Source organism: Drosophila tropicalis, unplaced genomic scaffold (assembly GCF_018151085.1).
Source record: "Drosophila tropicalis isolate 14030-0801.00 unplaced genomic scaffold, ASM1815108v1 contig_878, whole genome shotgun sequence".
In the NCBI taxonomy this organism is placed as follows: domain Eukaryota; kingdom Metazoa; phylum Arthropoda; class Insecta; order Diptera; family Drosophilidae; genus Drosophila; species Drosophila tropicalis.
In genome coordinates, this window is record NW_027173374.1 from 5,686,924 (window position 1) to 5,706,114 (window position 19,191).

A 19,191-nucleotide genomic window follows, 5' to 3' on the forward strand; every position below is an offset into this window, starting at 1 on the left:
CCATTGAGTGTGCGAGAACAAAAAAAATGCTTTCACTGAAAATCTGGGGTGAAGCTAGAAATAATCGACTATACTGCATTTTTGGGTTGTTACATATTTATCTCATTTTTTCTTTTCTGAAATCTTTTTGAAGTAACATTTCGATTTAGTTGCTTGCTGCTGAAACAAATTCTAAGAATTTCAATTATGTGGAAAGAAATGGGTATTTGCTGACAGATTGGTTTATCTATTGTGCCTATCTCAACTAAGCTGGAAAGAGAAAAAAAAGAGAAGCTTAACTTAAGTAGACTCCATAGCCAGCTGCATTTCCCCATCCCCTCGCCTTTTCTTCTTCAACTCTTCTTCTGGGGCACGTTTCATAATGTGTGGGAAATGTGTGTGTGTGTGCAACGACTTGGAGGTTAGTTGCATTTATTTTGTGTAACTTCCAATGATCTTGATCTTGGCATTAGTCATACATTTTGGTGTAACTAAGTGCCGCATTGGCCTCAACTTACTCATATGTTTATTTAGTCGTTACATTTTGTTTTTTCTTCACTTCTTCTCTTTTTTTTTTGTGGGTTTTATTGGTTTTTCGTTTGCTGCGGCTGCTTACAGTTTTCTGGTGTATTAATTAACCAGAGAGTGTAACAAATTCTAAGTCAAAATGTTGGAACGGCTCACAATTTGAGTTGCCTTTCACTTTGGTGGCCTGCCTGACTGACTGCCTAGCTAGCTTGCTGGCCAGCTTCGTTTGCTCAATAAACAAATAATAATAATAATAACAATAATAATAATAAAAAATCGTTCCCTCCCGTTGAGCATACTTACTATATATTTATGTGAACACTTTTCACTCCAAGATCATAAAAAACTTTGGTAATTTACTTTAGTTTAGAATCAAATCACAATCAAATATGGTTTAGCTAGGCTTTCTTAGCCCGCCTCAGACGATGGAGAAGAAGGGGCTCCACCGGTTGAGGCAATAGTTTTTTGTTTTTGTGTGCATTGCATTGAATGCAAGTTGAACATGCAACGAAATATTGTATAAGTATTATCTACAGTATGTGAAACATGATCATGCCTCATAATGAACTGAAACGAAACTGTAAAATATGTAGACTGTGTGTGTTTTTATTTTAAGATCATTGGCTTCTCACCGGCATTTTATAATTGCCATAAACCATAAACCTTTTGCATTTGTATTGCGGTTGTTTGTGTCTCTAACAAGCTTGTTTGCTCTCCTCAATTAATTTGTCTTGGGAACTCGGCCCACTCAGTTTTTGAACCAATCTTTTAGCTATAAAAAGCCTGTTACAAAACAATTTTGACCGCAAATTCATTTATTGTTGTTCGGCAATTGTTTAATTTCATTTATATCGAACTTTAAATGCCCAATACGGAAAGTTTTACTCATTTCATTTATTTTATCTTGAGCCAGCGAGCTCTAAATGTAATTGAAACAGTTGAAACTATTGTGTTGTTGTTGTCGTCGTCTCTTTGCCTTGGGTTTTCTAATATAGGTAGCTATATATGGAAAGGAGGGGTAGGATGAAGCTATGTAATTGTAAATTGCAAAAGAAAGAAACGTTTTGTGCTATTTGGGAAAAACTAAAGTCATTTGTGGCAAAAAGTTTACCGCCATTTTCTTTTGTGTGTGTGTTTGGCGCCGCAAAATGTCAAGGTGAAAGGAAAAGCCCACAAACACTATCACTGCAGGTTACAAAAGAATTGAAAAAGGAATTCAAAAGTTCACTTAAACCACACAATAAAGACTTAACATTGATGCAAATGCGATATAGACGATGTCAAGGGCGTAGAGGGGGAAAGACTTGTTTTTAAAAGGCGACAGTACAGAAAACAGTGTTGAGAAGGCTAATTAAAACAAAAACTGGCCTAAAGGGCTCTCTAAATGAAAAATTTAATATTTTAAAGTATCCAAAATTACCCTCAAATCGTTAGTAACTAAGAAAAATTGTGTTAAAAGGGCGTAAATAAAGATTTTAGGGTTGAAATGAAGAAATCAATGTTAAAACTATCGATGAAATAAAGTCTTTGGTGTTTAAAGAATCCAAATTAAAGCTCAAACCTTTTAAGAAAAATCCTCTACTCAATGAGTTGATGAAACATCTTCGAACGTGACTCGTTCGTTAGCCATTTAAATTTGATTTATAAAGAAGTCAGAAAATTGGCATTGCCGCATAGCTTTTCAGTTTCAGTTTGTAGGGCTTAACACGATATCATAAAAAATTTGATTTTTTTGCTGTAATCGCTCTTGGCAAATAAAACACTTGAGATGGTCGAGGGGTTTATAAAGGAAGTTGAATGCTTTAATTTCATTTAAGAGATAGGAAAGTTGTTTTTTTTTTTTTTTGTTTCTTTAGTTTTAGGTGTAGTGAATGAAGCTCCAAATTGCAATTAAATGGGTGTGGTAAAAGGCACTCGACTATAAAAGTGCACAGGCGCGTCTGGCAAATGCAAAGTGGCCCGGCCAGGCCATTCCCCTGCTCTCTGTGGCTCTAGTCTGAAGCTCAATCTGACTAGACATCTCTGCGTCGTAGTGGACTTCTCGAACTCATTAAAGACGCCTCGACTAGTTGTTTGTTGCTGCTTGTGGACAACAACACACTCTGCCCCCGATCAAGTACCCAGACATTTTAATGTTGAAAGCACAGCATGAGCAGCAGCGGCACCGGCAGCGGAGCTGCATCATCGAGCTGCCAGCCAGCAGTCAGCAATTTGTGTTTTGTGCAACACATTTCCTCGTCCATAGAAAACGGAAAAACTTGTTGTACAAATTTGGAAATGTTTTTCTTTGGAAAATATTGTAAACACAAAAATAACAAAACAAAAAAAATTGCAATTGGGTTGAATAGAGGGCAGAATGCACGCCGATTGGTAGGAGGGGTTGGACCACACACATGCGATAATTTTTCATTTGATTTGACTGCCTGCCTGGAAATGAAGTTAAAAGTTAAACGAAATTGAACTATTTCGACTTGCGAATGCAAAATGCCTTTACCCAAGTTTAAAATAAGTGTTGCATGTGTTTCTGTCCGTCGCATCGTCTTTCAGTCAAAGTCAGTCATAATGCACTTGAGGAAGTTGCGGCCATTGTTTGGTTGGCCATCATTAAAATCCAATTTGGCCAGGCAGGGCAATTGCCCGGATGGCAGTAGTAGCTTCAAAATATTTCATATTCTTCTTGGTAATTAACGATATTTGAATACTCTGTAAAAAATATCCAGATGAACCTAAAAAAAAAAGGGCTAAAAGTAATATAAACTTTCTTTGTTATAATAATGTAAAAAGAACTCATTAAAAGTAGTCATTCGTACTACAAATAGAGTAATCATGTTAATGTAAAACAGAATATACCCCTATCCATTGATCATACTAATAGGGTATAAATTTGACCTAAGCTCTACTTTGCCCCCATTGTATGTGCCTTTTGGCTTACAAAGGTATTAAAGTGTTTACGGAACAACACGCATGCTATAATATTATATACTATCTGCTGGATATCATTATGTATTACCGATGTTTGTACCTTTTGTATACTACACGGCTCTGATGAAAGTAAAAGCGAAAGTGTTGTTAAACCTTTTTTTTTTAATTTTCCCTCATTCGCCTCCCCCCTCCCTCCGCTAGTGTTTTGTTTGGTTTTGACTTTGCCGCCTATTCGTCGTTCTACAAAAGGTGAGAAATGAAGGAAATGATGAACAAAAGAGATAGATAAAGAGAGAGAGAGAGAGAGGGAAAGATATAAAGATTGATTAAAAGATCGTCGCGTCAATGATGCATTTCCCGTGATAATTTTCTTGATTTACCCCCAAAAGAGCTGAAACTAATGTTACAACTTCTTGTCCTAAGGCGACGAGACCCTTTCAGTCAAATTAGAAATGTTTTAATCAACGCAAAATGATTAATTTACGTTTTTTAGTAAGTATATAGAGTTTTATTTCGTTCCCCCTTCCCGTAATTAAGGGAAAGTTAGCAGAGCACAATTTTTGGTTGAGCTAGAGTTAGTAAGTTGCTGCTACTATATTGTGCTGCACCTATGACCGAAAAGAGTCATATATACATGCGAGTACCTGTACTTTAACTAAACGGAGACCGCTCACCTTATTTTTCTTTTCTTTTCCTCTTCTTTTTTTTTTTGGGCGGTCAACAGGCCACAAGTCAGAGTGTTTTTTTTTTTTAGTTTTCAGTTTTCAGTTGCACGTTTTCCTAATTACTCTACTTAATCTCTGGTTTTAGGCCCGCAGTTTGGGGGCAGTCAATGGCCGGTGCCTGGCCAAGAGAGAAAACTAAATAGATATATGTATACTAACATGTGTGTTTGAGGTGCGGGTATCAAAACTAGAAAGAAAGGTTTTTCTTTAACTGAATTTTCCTTTGACAGTTAAATGTGTAATGACTTTTGAATTGTTTTTGCTTGAGAAAATAATAACTAATACTAATGCTCCTTGTAAAACTATAAAAGTTTTACTATCTTTTTGCTACATCAAATTATTATTCAATGTCTTTGAGTGCACTGTAAATCCTATGCCCTATAAAGAAAACTACAATTTGTGGTACTCAAACTCAAATTTTTGAGATTTGGTGATTGCTAAATAGATTCGATATTAACTTTCAACTTAAAGTAGGTAACTTGAATTGTGTATTTGACTAAAAGCCATACAGATTATTGATTGATTATTGCTTAAATTAAAAGAAAGCTGTCTATAACTCTAAAAATTGCCTTTTAATATTCTTTTTTAGTGGCAAATTGACATCAAAAGGGATTTTAAATATATCTATAGCATTTGAAACACCATTAAAATTGGTTATGAGGAATAATTATTGTGAAAATTTAGCATTTTTTTGCTTCATATTGTGCGAATGAAAAACCTTGGGAAAGCCAAACCGACAAAAGAGTTATGTCGATTGTTAATAATAATTTCTAAAATGTAATTGTTACTTTGAACTTTTACCAGTGAACAAATTCACATTGAGGTATTTTGAATAAGTGTGAGAGATTTATGTAGTCCGTTTTTTCCTTCCCCTTGTTTCTTTAATATCTATGAAATGTCAATAGGCTGGGTTTAAATGCTGTCGCAATTGCTGTCCCTAGTCGCTGTGTGTGTCGCCCACGTGCACTGAAGTGTGGCAAATTAAGAGAGCGAGCAACATATTCAATTAATACAACGATACGACAGATACCATCTTGCTTCAGACTCCAGAGTCTTCAGTCTTCTGGCCACATAAGGAGGAGGCCTGGATGTTAGTATATAGAGACAATGATTTCTAAGAGATTAGACACACATACATAACCGCATACAAAGGCATATTCTGACGACACTTGACTAAGTATTGAGCATGGAGGAGCATGAAGCTGGTGCTGCTCGAATGGAACTTGCCTATTTTTAAAAGCCCCAACCATGTAGGTTGCCACCACCACACATACACACACATGGACAAATGCGGCCCACCCAACCCATCTTCACCCATCCTCACCGTCATCCTCTTAACCATGTGCAAGTGCATTATGACGACGCCCAGGCTTTTACATGGAGAGAAGACCGCATGGTGTCAGGTTGCCCAGTCCGTCCGTCTGTTTCTCCGCCTGTCTGTCTGAGTCGGGCGGACTGTCATCGTCCCACAATATAGGCAACGGGGCAGTCAACTTTTGCTGTTTCTCTCACCCGAAAAACGAAAAAAATAAAAAACAAGGAAAGAAATGGAATGAAAAAAAAGTGTCTTGGCTAAAACTAAAAATAACTAACTAACTGACTGACTGACTAAATGACTGGCTGGCTGGCTGGCTGGATGGCTGGCCGACTCACTTCTCCTTCTCTGGCTTCCTGTTCTATGTACATAGGCATTTGGTAGCTAAAAATCTGTGCCAAGATTGGTTGTTGTAGTTTCCATATAGAAGAAGAAATATGCAAATAAAATTTGCATTGAAATTCTATTTTTTGTTTGGAGTCAAACTGGCGGCAATCTGTCGAAACGATGCTGGTGCACGGCCTCATTAGTAGCCAAAGCACTTGAAATTAGAGTTGGCTAGAAGAGCTGCTGCATATCATCAAATGAATGCCTGACAACGATGATGAAAGTGATTTATGTCCGGCAATATCTTGTCCAAGAGTCTCAAAGTTGCAATTGCATCTCCACCTCATCTCTGAATGTCTGTTTCAACTTATGTAGGTAGTAGGCAGTAGGTAGGTCGTTTGCAAATGTTGATTGGAGTATGGAAAATGGAAAAAACTATGCTAAGGAGAAAACAATTGCTTGCGAGGAACAACATGAAGTGCACTAGACCTGAACTATATTTCTTTGTTTCTTTATATACCCTATAATCGAAATGTTAAAGGGTAGTTCGCAAAAAGATTAGAAAAACTGAAACCACAATTGTGGAAAATCCTTTCCTAAGGACATTTCCTAATTGAATATTAGGCAGATTTGTGATAATGAGTAATCAAAGAAAAAACGTAGGTCAATGAAAAAATTAACTCAAACACTTTTGTACTTCACAAATGCTAGAGGATTCCTGAGTTTTCCGATTAAGATAACTTATTTGGCTTGAAATACATCCAGATTTTTCTATAAAAGAAGTAACTCCAAGTCGATGCCATGGCATCCCAGATGTGAAGAATTCTTTTTGCCGTTTGTGGCACCTGCTAAGAAAGAGAGACGCAGCCAAGTGTTAAGCGAAACAACAAAAAAAGAAATCCGCCAAAAAAAAACAACATAATTTACTGTGCAAAAATATATTTTCCTTTACATGGAAAATGTCAACCTGAAACTTAGTGAGTAAGTTGTTCTCTTCTTCTTTGTGTGACCCACAAAACTTACCACAGCGCTCTGAGTGTGTTGAATTTCTGCAAAGCAAACGAGAAAGAGAGAGAGAGAGAGAGTCAAACAAGAGAGTCAACTTCAATCAGCTGTAGTTTGTTTTTGTTTTGATGCGCTGCCCCACATGGGGGCCCACTCTCAGAGAGAGAGAGAGAGCGAGAGAACTCTTGTAACACTCTCAGTGAGTTGTTGGGGCTTTGGGTCGATAAAAGCAAACTTCTCGCTGCTACTGCCCAGAGCTACTGCTGCTACTGCCACTGCTGCTCCTCTGCTTTGCTGCTCTGCTCTGCTCTTTTGGTATAAAATGCTTTTCACTTTTCCCAATGCATTTTAGTCGCAAGCTTTATATCGAAACGTTAACAACATTGTCACAACTCTCTCTACTCTCTGTCTCTTTTTCTGTCGAATAAAGAAAATTTGATATTCTTGGCCGAGTGTTTAAGAAAATTCAATTACAACAACATATCCTTCCATTCGAAAAAAGAAACGCCAAATTACAATTAACTAATAAACAAACGAATAACAACAAGTGCAAAAACAAAGTGCAAAGAGAAGAAAAGTGTAAATTTTGCTTACTTTGTGAGTGTGTGAGCGTCAGGATATTCCTTACCCCCATGCCCCGCATATGTTTTATGCGGGGTAGGTAGGAAAATGTTGCCAAAAACCATAAATTTTCTATACCTACCACAAAATTCTGGTCTTATCTAACTTTGCGAGATTTGTTTTATTGATTTTACGCACAAAAACAGCATCCGCACGTTGTGCAGCCAGCTCCATGACTCATCCAAGGGAAGCTGCATGTGGCAAGATGTGTGTATGTGTGTGTGTGCGTTTTTTGCAACATTTTCCTTCCTTTTCTTCTTTTGAAAACGAAAATACTCATTTTCTTTTCTATCCTCTCTATCTATCTCCTCTCTCTTTTTCTTTCCCTCTGCAACTCCAACTCTTTGTATATTTATTGACAAACTATAAAGTTAATTTTTTGTTTTGTACAAAATAATAAAAAGTAATTGCAATATTGCTCAATCAAAATCTCACAGATATATAAAAACAAATAACACTAAATAAAATGGCTGCTTATGCTGCATTCAAACATGTTGAACTTTACAATGTTGGCAAAGCCAAAAAGCGGTAAGTTTATCATATGAAAATATAATAAAAACCAATGTCTTTATATGCAGATATTTTTGAAAATGAAGAAGAAAGACCTCAGCTGCACTTTATTCATTCATTCATCCAGCCATTCATTCAGTTAGTCAGTCAGTTAGTTAGCCAGGCAAAGGCATATATACTAACTAAGTTTACACTCATAAGATTAATTTAGCGTGCATTCACCTTTTCGGCTTTCAACTGAACCGCCGCTGTTGCCATTGTGTATTATGGCTCTTGGTGATTCGTTCGTTCGGCTGGTCGGTCTGTCGGTCGGTTGGTTGGTTGCCGGTCACACACGTCGTATGTGTAATCTATGGTAATATAGAATTGCGATTTCGCAAAAGCCGCCACTGCCACCCATTCACCCATTTTCGCCAGAGTTTTGAATGTCTCATTGATTTTTCTTGCCACTCCCCTCCAGACAGCTAGCCAGTCAGCCATCAAGTTTGTAAGTTCTTTCTTTGGTTTCTCCTTCCCTCTTGTTTTGGCATGCAATTTCCACTTTGATTTTGACCAAAAGAGCTGGGAGCTAGAGCTAGAACTTTTACCCACCCATTTTTCTTTGTATATATTGGTAAGAAACGTTTTGGCTACCAAAATGTTTTTAACCCACCTTAGTACATTGAACTTTTGGCTATTAGTTCGTTGGCTGCGTTTGGTCACCTAGCCGAGGCTCTAGAAAATATTGCAAATTTTTTGATCAAGTGTAAAAAAAGGAAAATTTCCTTTGCATAAGCGTAAATAAATGTTAAGTGTGATAATCATTGTTAAAATAAGAAAATTTTCTTTTGTCATTCACTTAAATTGCTTTTGTGGGTTGGGTAACACACACACACACACACACACAGGGAGACTCATACACACATCGTTTTTGACTTTCCCGTTGGAAAAATTATTAAATTATTACTTTTCCTTTACATTTATGTGCTGCGGTGTGTCTGTCAGTCGGTCGGTCGTTTGGTCGGATGATCGTTTGACGTTTTGTGGCTCTGAAGCTGTCTTTGGCTTATTATTTTTGTACATTTTAAAGGTGCGACTTTTTGCCGTATCAAATGTTGCCGCATTGATTGTTTGCTGTACACGTTGTCATTGTCGTTCGACGGTTGGTGTTGTTGTCGTTGTTGTTGTATAAGCAGCGGAAATCATGACAAACCATTTTATTATATTTCTTTATGGTATTGTTTATTTGACGATTGTCTTCCTAAACGACAATTATTATACGCTTCAATTCTTCTTTCATTTCTCCATTATATATACAATATTATATATATAGTAGATGGATATAGATATTGTATACAATAATATTATCAATCTACATGACATTCAGACATTCATCTACTTGTTGTTAACCCATTTTATTTTTGCACAATCAAACACGTTACTATGTCAACAGCATTCCTTGGAATTCCTTTATTATTTTTACTGACTGATTTAACAAATAACAAAAACGCATGACCTAATGACTGACAGACTTCGAAAGGAAACCAAATTCTACTTTATATACATGCCTCCACCCCCTCCCTCCCTCTCGTTATGTGTGTGGTGGAGTTGTATGTACCTGCGTCAATGTAATACATGTTGGCATGACAAAATTATACTTGTATATACACCAAACCAACAAGCCTGCATACACTCGTATAAATGTAGAAGTTTCTCTATATTCAATATCAAGCATACGCCTTGTGGGTTTCTTAGCAACGTTTCATTTATATATATGCATATATATATTAGGTCCTTTTTAGTGCCTTGTACTGTTAAGTACCTGGTACGAAAAACACCAAAAAAATACATTTCAGAATGATTGTTGACTTACTTACCAAACTTTAACCTCCTAGAACTTGCAATGAAAAATGTTTGCTTTCTGTTAGCCAAATTAATTTAATTTAATAATTTAACATCAGTTTTCAAATCTTACATAAAGAGTTCATTAATGTTTTCAATATTGATTACAAACAATTAACATGCAAATGTCAAAAGGTTTGATTATTTTTTTAAGAGAAAGTTTTTTTAATTACAAAAAATGTTTGGGCACGGGAAATGTAATGTTTTCTTAGTTCATATCGACCAATGCTCTTCAACTTGGCCAAATAGTTTTTGGTCAAATGAAAAGTGAGAAAAATGGCATGCAACTGCAATGCCTACTACATATGAGTATATATGATGATGTTTAACCTACACAAACCTTGGCAAAACCTTTAAGGGAAATAAATAAAATTAGATTTTTCAGATGCATACCAAAACAAAAGCAACGAATAATTGGGATAATGAACCTTTGAAACAGAAACTTAAGCGTATCCTTAATGAAACTCTCTAAAGAAAATAGTTTGTGATGCCATTTAGAAAGTCCTTTGAAGTTGCCACAAATCTTTAATTAATCATAATGGCATTAACCAAAAAAAAGTACGTAGAAAAAAATTATAATAAATTACCAAAGAGTTTAGCTTGAATGCAACTTTCGCTCTTGTGTGTGTCAGCAATTCTGAGCACAAATGCAACACAGAAACATACGATTTGTATGAAAGCCTCGGCCTCAGTTCCAGCCCCAGCCCCAGTCGAGGCCAAGTTAAGCCACAGAGAGTCAAAGCCAATCCCCCAGCTTACGCATATATAATAATAATAATAATAATGTTGTACAAAAATGCATGCATACCAAGCAACCAAGCAACCGACCAACAGCAATGGCAACTTTTCCTCTCAATGGATCTCTTCCATATATCCACTTACTTTCTTTGCCAGCTAATCGATAATTATTCATCAAGCGCAGCGAACACTATCGATAATTGACAATCTAGCTGTTGTTTAGAAAAACAAAAAAAAGAGTGATAGAGCCAAAGCCAAAGCCAGAGCTAAAGCCGGTCGTCAGAGAGCTAGTTAGTCAATTATAAATTTTTGCATTCATGTCTGGAATTGAGTTTGATATGTTTTGAGAAGCGACGCCATTCGATGGCGGCTTATACCCACTACTACCTGGTCACCATATATACAGTTATTTAATCATCAAGGTAGAAATGGGTAGGTAGGCAGGCTGGCTGGAAGGCAGCCAAAAAAAGATATGAAAACCACCAACAATAAGGAAAAAATTCATTAATCATCACCCGCTGCGCATGCGTCTGAAGCAGCAAATGCAGCAAACGGTTTTCCTGGTCATATATTCATTAGGTCTCTGGAGGTTAACGAACAATACATTCAATACTTTCCATCAGATTGTAGTTAAATCAAGTCCTGATAACTCTACTTGTGGCTTGAATTGCCACACCTGATTAGATCCCCCTCCCACCAAGCCTACAGGAAAAAAGAGCCGTTATAACAACACCAACAACAACAACAACGGCAGTCAATTACGCTCCACTGGATTCATCCATCCATCCATCCATCCATCCAGTCATTCATCCGTCTCTGCCATAGGGAAAGTATTTGGACTCAGCTTGAGGCAACAGTAAAAAGGCATTTTTTTGAGTTTATATTTATTTGTTTTGTTTTTTTACATGAGCAACAATTATAATGGGATTCAACTAATCAAAGTTTTTAGGAAAATCAAACAAAAGGGGTATATCCATCCATAGAAATTACAACAATAATCAAAAAACCGCATACAATTTTCGTGCTTCAGTTGAATTTTCATTAAGTTTTTGTTTTCTTTTTTTGTTGTATGATTTTGATTTTGATTTGTTTGTTTTGTGGTTGCACGATGCAGCGCTGCCATTGCTCTTGTTGTTGTTGTTGCTGGTGCTGCTGCTGGACACGTTTTAAATGATGAAACAAAAGAAGAAAAAAACAAAGAGCATAACAGCGATGCGCTCGAATAATAACCAAAAGGCAGACCAAAGCAAACCAAACTTAACCATCCATCCAGGCAAAAGACTGACAGACCAACAGCAGCAACATCAGCAAGTGAATTCGTCCGATCAACAATTACCCGGACATTTGGATAATGCAAACGAATCAACTGGAACACAACAGAGCACAACAAACACTCTGACAGTTTTATAGAGTCCACAAACAGATGCATTGCAGCATGAAGTGAAATGGAATTTGTTAATGCTGCTTTATGAACTAATCATTGTCAAGAGAGCTTGCCATTAGAAAAATTGTTGATTTTATTACATGATTGGCCAGTCAGCAGCAGTCTGCAGATAAAACAAAAACTCTTTCAACTCTTTGAACCTTAATGAGGGGGAAAAGCCCAACCAAGCAACCAACCAACGAACCAACCAATCAATCAAGGAAAACTCTTTGACCAGACAGATTCAGTAATTTGCCAGTAAACTACAAAAAGATATAAAATTCAATTGTAATTAATCAACTTTAATGGTTTTTTTTTGTCTCTATTTCTATCATTTGGTCTTGCAAACTTTATATGTGTGGCTCCTCCCACATTTGTTTGCCATTTAACTCCATTTGTGTCCAAATTAACTTTCTTAATGAAATGTTGTTTAATCTTTAATAAAGAATTTAATCATTTATCCGAATCTATTGAATATTGATTGAAAATTCTTTTCTATAAGTTTTAAAGGATAGTTTTTGGCTTTTTTACATCAGCATCTTAATATAGACCGCCGCCTACTTTGTTACAATTTTACTTAATGAAGTTGGCCATTTGGTTGTATGTGGCATTTGACAGCCATTTCCATTTGCTTTTTTCCGTCAGCGAGAAGACAAATTGTGATGAGGCTCTACAAATTGACCAACCCAATTTCATTTGACTCTTTTTTTTAAGCTACTTAAGGAGACATCTTTTTCGGATCACAGAGTGAAAGAGTGAGGGACAGTTATAGAAAGAGACTCTGTCACTTTCTCACACCTTGTCAATATGAAAAAATAAAAAACAATTTTCCCAAAAAAAGAAAAAAAATGAGGAAAAAAACTGAAAAGAAAAGCGGCCAGTCAGACTACTTATACTCAAAGTGGTACGCTCGTGGGTAATATACCTACTTTTACCTATAGACTTGAATTTTGTTTTTTGACAGCCAAGTTAATTAGAAAACTGTCGTAATGATTTAACTTATATGTTTATGAAGTTGAACACAAAATCTCTGTTGCAACAGCAGCAGCAGCAACAACAACAACAACAAACATGGCAAAAACAATTTAAATTCATTTATCAGACAGACAACTTGCCGCTCTTTTGTTGTGGTTGTTGTTGTAGAAAGTACAATACATAATATTTTGTGTAAAAGAAAAAGGTAATGGACCAAAGTGCAGTGCTGCTGCCGGTCTGCCTGCCTACTTTCGCTCAAAAGAAAAACAAAACAAAAACCATAAAAAATAATCATAATAAAAGCAAATCGATAGTCGTGTTAACACGCCCAGCCAATGTAATAATTAATTGCTTTAGCATCCTGTCAAAAAAAAAAAAATACAATTGCATTTTCTTTATGAAGGAACACACCCACAGAGAGTTTAGTATATTTTCCATCATTGAAATTCTGATGATGAAAAGTTTTTCTTTGGTTTCCCCCCGAAGCTGTGCAAAGAAAGGCAAGCGGCGGCATACACAAATTGAACTAAGTAAATCAGAGCTAAAAGCAACTATCACTTTAAGTGGTATGTGTGTGCAAAGTTAAAACAACTTTTACCCGAAAGGTTTTACAGATGAGAAAACTTCAAAATCTATCTTGCACAACATACACACACTCACATGGGCACACACACACTTACACACACAACACTCACATATTGAACCCGAACACGAAGCGATGGGGCAATGCCAATGCCAATAAAGTCGCTGACTGCTGACTGCTTGCTGTATAGCCTTTCGCCATTCAGTCCATTGTCGATACACATTAATTTTTTGTCGTCAAAAAAAAAAAAAACACAAAAAACAAAATTGTTCCCACCAAAAAATAAAAAAACATTTGAGAGCCACCTGCGCAGGGAATAGAGTATATTACCAACCTATGGTCAGGTCTTTGGCTGTGTGTCCAAAAAGGAAACAAAAATTGGTCTCTATTTTGCCTGTGGCCTCCATCTATCTATCTATATACTATATATGTGAAAGGTAGAAAAAATAGGAGACACACACACACTTGGTTCGATCTCATATTTCAAGCGGTACACGGCGGCAAGGCTATGCTTTAAATAATTGAAAAGTTCAAGTAAAAGTTACTTGGCCACTTACCAACAGCAGCACTAGCAGCAATTTGCTTTCAAAAACTGAACAAAAATTGAAAAATAACCATTGATAAAAAACAATTTCCTCTTAATTGAATCAATGGAATTTGTTTTGAATACAAATTAAAAAACTCAAAATGTATGTTAAACTTACTTTAACCCATTTTCTTAGCCTCTCTCCCTCTCTGTATTCTCAAAGAAGCCCTTTAAGTTAAAGGTGGCAAATATTGATAGGCTAAGAACACTGTTGACAGACAAAAAGACCTTTCGACCCTCTTCTCTAAATGATGGGATTATTGGAGTTGTGCAAACATTGTCTGTCGGGTCATTATGTTCTTATTGAGTGAAATATTGGTTTTCTATGTACTTTGCTTTTCTTTGTGCAGGTTTTCTTATGAACTTAAGCTTTTACAGTGGACTGTGTAAATAAGTGGTCTTAGTTTCAGAGAAATATCGATCGAGAGACATTTTTTAACCTTTTTAAGTAAAGACCATTTTCAGTTTGTTTCTTTTATATTATAATTTAGAGAACAACTTACAAATAATGGCAAAACATTTACAACCAAGACCAAGAGTTTTTGTTCAATTGACAAAACAAATCTTTCTTTCGCTATAATTTTCAGCTATTTAATGCTTAATATATAAAGCAAAATATCATGATTATAGGGAAAGGGAAAACTTTCATTCAAAGATAATCTCCTCTCTGATTGTTTGCTAATTGGTTCCACTTGATCAACTTTGCAAACAAATTTCACGCAATTTGCTCAATATCTATCTTCTTTTTTTTACTTTTTGTCCATCATTCGTCGTCTGTTGTCCGTCATGGTCATCGTCGTCGTCCTATTGTAATTGCAATTAATCTTAAATTTTTGCAAATGGTCAACATTTTCCACATGCCTAAGGCCAATGGAGCATCTCTCTCTCTATCTCACTCAATGCTTAACTTTCGCTTTCCATTTCCATTTCTTCTATTTCCATCATCATTGTCGACATCGTCATTGTCATACCAAGAGCAGTTTTAAGAGTTAGTGTAACTGTTAAAATAATTATTACTTGTTAGTCACTTGCGCAAAATTGCCCATTCACCGTTAGTTCAAAAAGCAAAAACAACAACAAAAAAAAAGAGTCAAAGTCAGTTGAATTGTCCCAAAAAAAAAAAAAAAAAAAGAAATACAAAAAAAAAAATAGTAAAAACGTTTTACGCTTCGCTGCCTGTCCTAATAATGAGTCGAGTCTTGGCTCTTTGAAGACATTTTAATAAGAATACTTACCAACCGAGTACTTGCTTCTGCTTCTGTTGCTGCTGCTGCGACAGTTATGATTTCCCCACCATACACTTTTTGGGGGAGGAGCAGCACTCGGCTTTAGTTGGCAACAAAGTTCACACACTTGCCATGTCACCTCCATAACGGAGAGACACACTACTCAAAGGTAGGCACTAGGTAGAGTGTGCCTTTGGCTTTGTCGGTGCTTTGAGTCATGTTCGTGGCATATATACAATTTGCCTTTGCCTTTTACGTTTTCCACTGCTTTGGCTTTATTTTCTTCTCTTTTATTTGTTGTTGTTGTATTTTTTTTTTGGGACAAAAAGAAAATATGCTGTATAATTAATTAGGCGCACCAGCAACAGCAACAGCAAATGGCGGCGGCAGCGCAATGCTTCCGCCACGCAATGGGTTGGTTGCACTTTTAAGCCGAGGTTGGGCTGGCTCGCTGGCAGGCAGGAAGCGTACAACTGCACATAATTCTATTTTCTTAACATATTTTAGAAAGTTTTCTTGCAGCAGAGCATTTCGAATGTAGGTCTTCTTCTCTTAGACAGAAACATGCCATTGTAGTTACCTATATACCTACCAAACCTTTTCCGTTTGCTGTAGAATCTTCCCAGTGGAAAGAGAGACTTGCAATATATTCTAAATGTTTCTCATTCTTGCCTATGAAAATCAATAAATGTTTTATCCTTGATGGCAAACTCTTACAATATGAGGTCACTATAAGAGCCTGCGCCTTACTTTATTGTTCATCCTTGAAATTTTGGTTACTTTTGTTTTGCCTAAACATTTAACTGTCAATAAAACTTTTATTTGAATGAAAAAGTCATTGAAAACTAGATTCCCAAGTGGATAAATGAGTTTTATGTGGTAAATTCTTGGTCTTAGTCTTTCCCACTAACTAACAGCCGCTAAATTGTAGTGACATTTAACTACAGTTAAATTTCTGAAGAAAGGGAGGGGAGCCGCAGACGAATCGTTGGTATTTCTGGTTAATCCTAAATCGTCATCTGCATAGCCAATTGCGAATTTTCTCGAGTGTTTAACAATGTCGCGACATTGTGATGTTTACTCATGTTATGGAGATTTTCAATTACAATTTTGTTAATTACTCGCCATGGGTAGGTTCATGTGTGTTTCTGTGTGTGTGCATACCACCGTAAATGCAATATCTCCTGGCTAAACTATCGCTTTCTTCTTCAGATAGACAAACAGTAGAGTGCATAAAGAAAGCCGCCGCCGCCTCCAAGAAGGAGGAGAAGGAGGTGGACGCCGTGGCACGCATGAGTGATGCATGATGTGATGCGTTTTGATGTTGTATGTACATCAAAGTGCGTGCACCACAAAAACTTGTTGCGTGTCTTGGCTAAGCTTGGCAGGCAAACTAATGTAACAATATGGGAATTTATGAGCTAAGAATTTTCACACAAATTGTTTAATTTTTTCGTTTTTTGTGGATGGAATTTATGGCTTGTGGCCACAATTAATTTGGCCGTGTTATGGGTAACATAAAAACGTTATTTTTAGTAAGCTGAAATTGATTGACGCCTCGAGGAAGCAAGCGTTGACATGTGAACGGTTTTGGCTTTCAGTGCCAGCGGGCATTAAGTCAACAAACAAAAAAGACGAGATGTTGCAGTTACTGCAGTAGCCAGCCAGACAGGCAGGCAGACAGTTAGCCAACTACTACTACGACTACTGTCTCTCTGTGGTCTCTTATAAGGAGTGTCTTGAACACAATACTGCACATGGCTTATTGCCTATTTATTTCATTGGAAAGTGTGGTTAAATTTTAAGTATTTTGTCTTAAGGAATCATTAAAAATTATATTGTTAAAATATCCACTAGTAAGTTTTTAAGAAAGTAATAACTAAAAGCGAAGCAAAAACAAAGGATATAAACATATGTGTGTATGGTCAATTTATATATGTCCAACACAGACCTTGCTTGGCTTGCAAGTAATAAGCATTTCCTCTCCAAAAACGGCATAAATGCCTGCGCCTGCATATATAACCCGCAGCATTGCGTGAATGAAACGTATAGTGAATGCCACAAACCATAAAATTAACCAAAAAACCCAACTTTAATACGGGGAGATGGATGTACATATGTATGTGGTAGTAAGTCTTCTCTACGATAGATGTGTGTATAAGTTAGTCGTCGTAGCCGTCGTCGTTTGTTACCATCCATAATTGACGATCCGTTGCAGTGCTGTGCCGGACGGACGTCGCTGCTGCTGCTGCATTTTGGCGTGACTTCTAACGCTGAGGCAGGCAGCGAGGCATCTCTGATGATGATTAGACACACATCAAATGCATTTCGCTTTAAAACTCATTCAACGTTCAAGAGGGGGATCCTGGGGGGACTGGTTCTCTCTACCAAAATGGCCATTTTTCAAAGTTAATTTTGCGCAAAGCCGCTGGCGGAGACTCGCTCTCTGTATCATTGTGGACCAGAGCGTGGAGATCTGTTAAGTGTGTTATTTTTATGTTTAACTATGCAATTACAATTAACAATTAACTATTTTTCTCCTTTCTCCTCTTTTGTCTTTGTAGGGTTTTGAGGCCACCAGGCGGCGGCTCAAGCGATATTTTTGGCGCTGATATGCCGGCAACTCCAAGGACTGTCAAGAATCGCATGATTTCAAATATATTCTCAGCCGATAAGGATGGCGCTATTAAAAATAACGGTAAGTGAAATTGTAATAGTTGAGTTTAGCCAGTTTCATTTAGTTTGTATTAAATTAAAAGTCTCGTCTAAAATAAAGCTTCTTTAGCTTCACTTTATTTTATGTCTGAAGTTCTTATGATTTCTTTTTTAAATGTGTAAGTTTAGTGATGGAAAATTAAAATTTAAAATCATCATATGTATAAAAAATGCTTTTTTACCCTCGCAGAGTTCTTATTAAATGTCTATATATGGTTTTCTTTTCTTCCATTTCAACCAAATTGGACAAAAATCCCAACGTCTCCCTACCAATGTCCCACTCCCTTCTTTCCTCCTTCATCTGTTTCTTTTCTTTTTTTCTCTCTCTCTCTCTTTATATATATGTATCTTTGCAGTACGACAAGGAGCTCACAGATTCTATTTCATTGGTATATATATACATATATATATATAACTAGATCTATGTCTATTCAATTAAATGCACATTGCAGACTATAATCTAATTAGCATTTCTTTCAGTTCTATTTAGTTAGTCATTATTATTATGCTACATTTGCTAATTTAGTTTAACTTAAAGCACACACACACACACATAAAAAGCGTACCGTTAATAACTATGTATATACTAGACAATCTCTCAACAAATTGCACAAAACGTGTAACAATGGAAAACCTGTTCTTTTTGGTTCCTCCTCCTAACAAATGCTAAAATTTTAAGTTTGGTAGAGCCATGTGTCCAGTTGTCTGTTTAATTCTTAAGTTACCTTTGCAGAAACACCTGTAAAACCATCAACTAGCTCATTTTGAATCTAAGTTCAAGCAATGCACAGTCATCCAAAGCATAATAAACACTTCTATGTGAATGTCTAACGAACACGCAAACATTTTTTCTACATACTCTACTTTAAGAAAGGCAACTATACAGAGGAATCTAAAAACTATATAATTCACTTTTAGAGATAACTTTACTAGAAATATTTCAAGTGAATGTCAAGGATTCTTGTGCATTTATCTAATTCTTCGTAAAACAAACCTCTTGAGATTAAAAAATACGATAATTTCCTTTACAAAACAATTTTTAAAAGTCAAATTTTGGCATAAAATTCAAAGGTCTCTTTAGCAGATTATCCCAAAAATAGAGCTAGAGTATAGAAACTTCGAGTCTTGTTGA

General features: G+C 36.3%; 1 protein-coding gene across 10 annotated transcripts in view; it reads left to right on the forward strand.

The window, feature by feature from the left end:
• Positions 1-19,191, forward strand: part of Jupiter (microtubule-associated protein Jupiter) — a 31,998-nt gene that overhangs the window by 9,965 nt on the left and 2,842 nt on the right. For 2 of the 10 annotated variants that reach the window (XM_068300011.1, XM_068300013.1), the window contains exons 1-4: positions 7,333-7,398; positions 7,860-7,950; positions 17,909-18,042; positions 18,416-18,448. In XM_068300011.1, the coding sequence (XP_068156112.1) occupies positions 7,889-7,950; positions 17,909-18,042; positions 18,416-18,448 (229 nt within the window). In that variant the 5' untranslated portion in view covers positions 7,333-7,398; positions 7,860-7,888. Of the gene's footprint in view, positions 1-7,332; positions 7,399-7,851; positions 7,951-17,908; positions 18,043-18,415; positions 18,449-19,191 lie in introns of those variants that run through there. The other 8 variants (XM_068300016.1, XM_068300020.1, XM_068300015.1 and 5 more) reach the window with 8 other exon arrangements.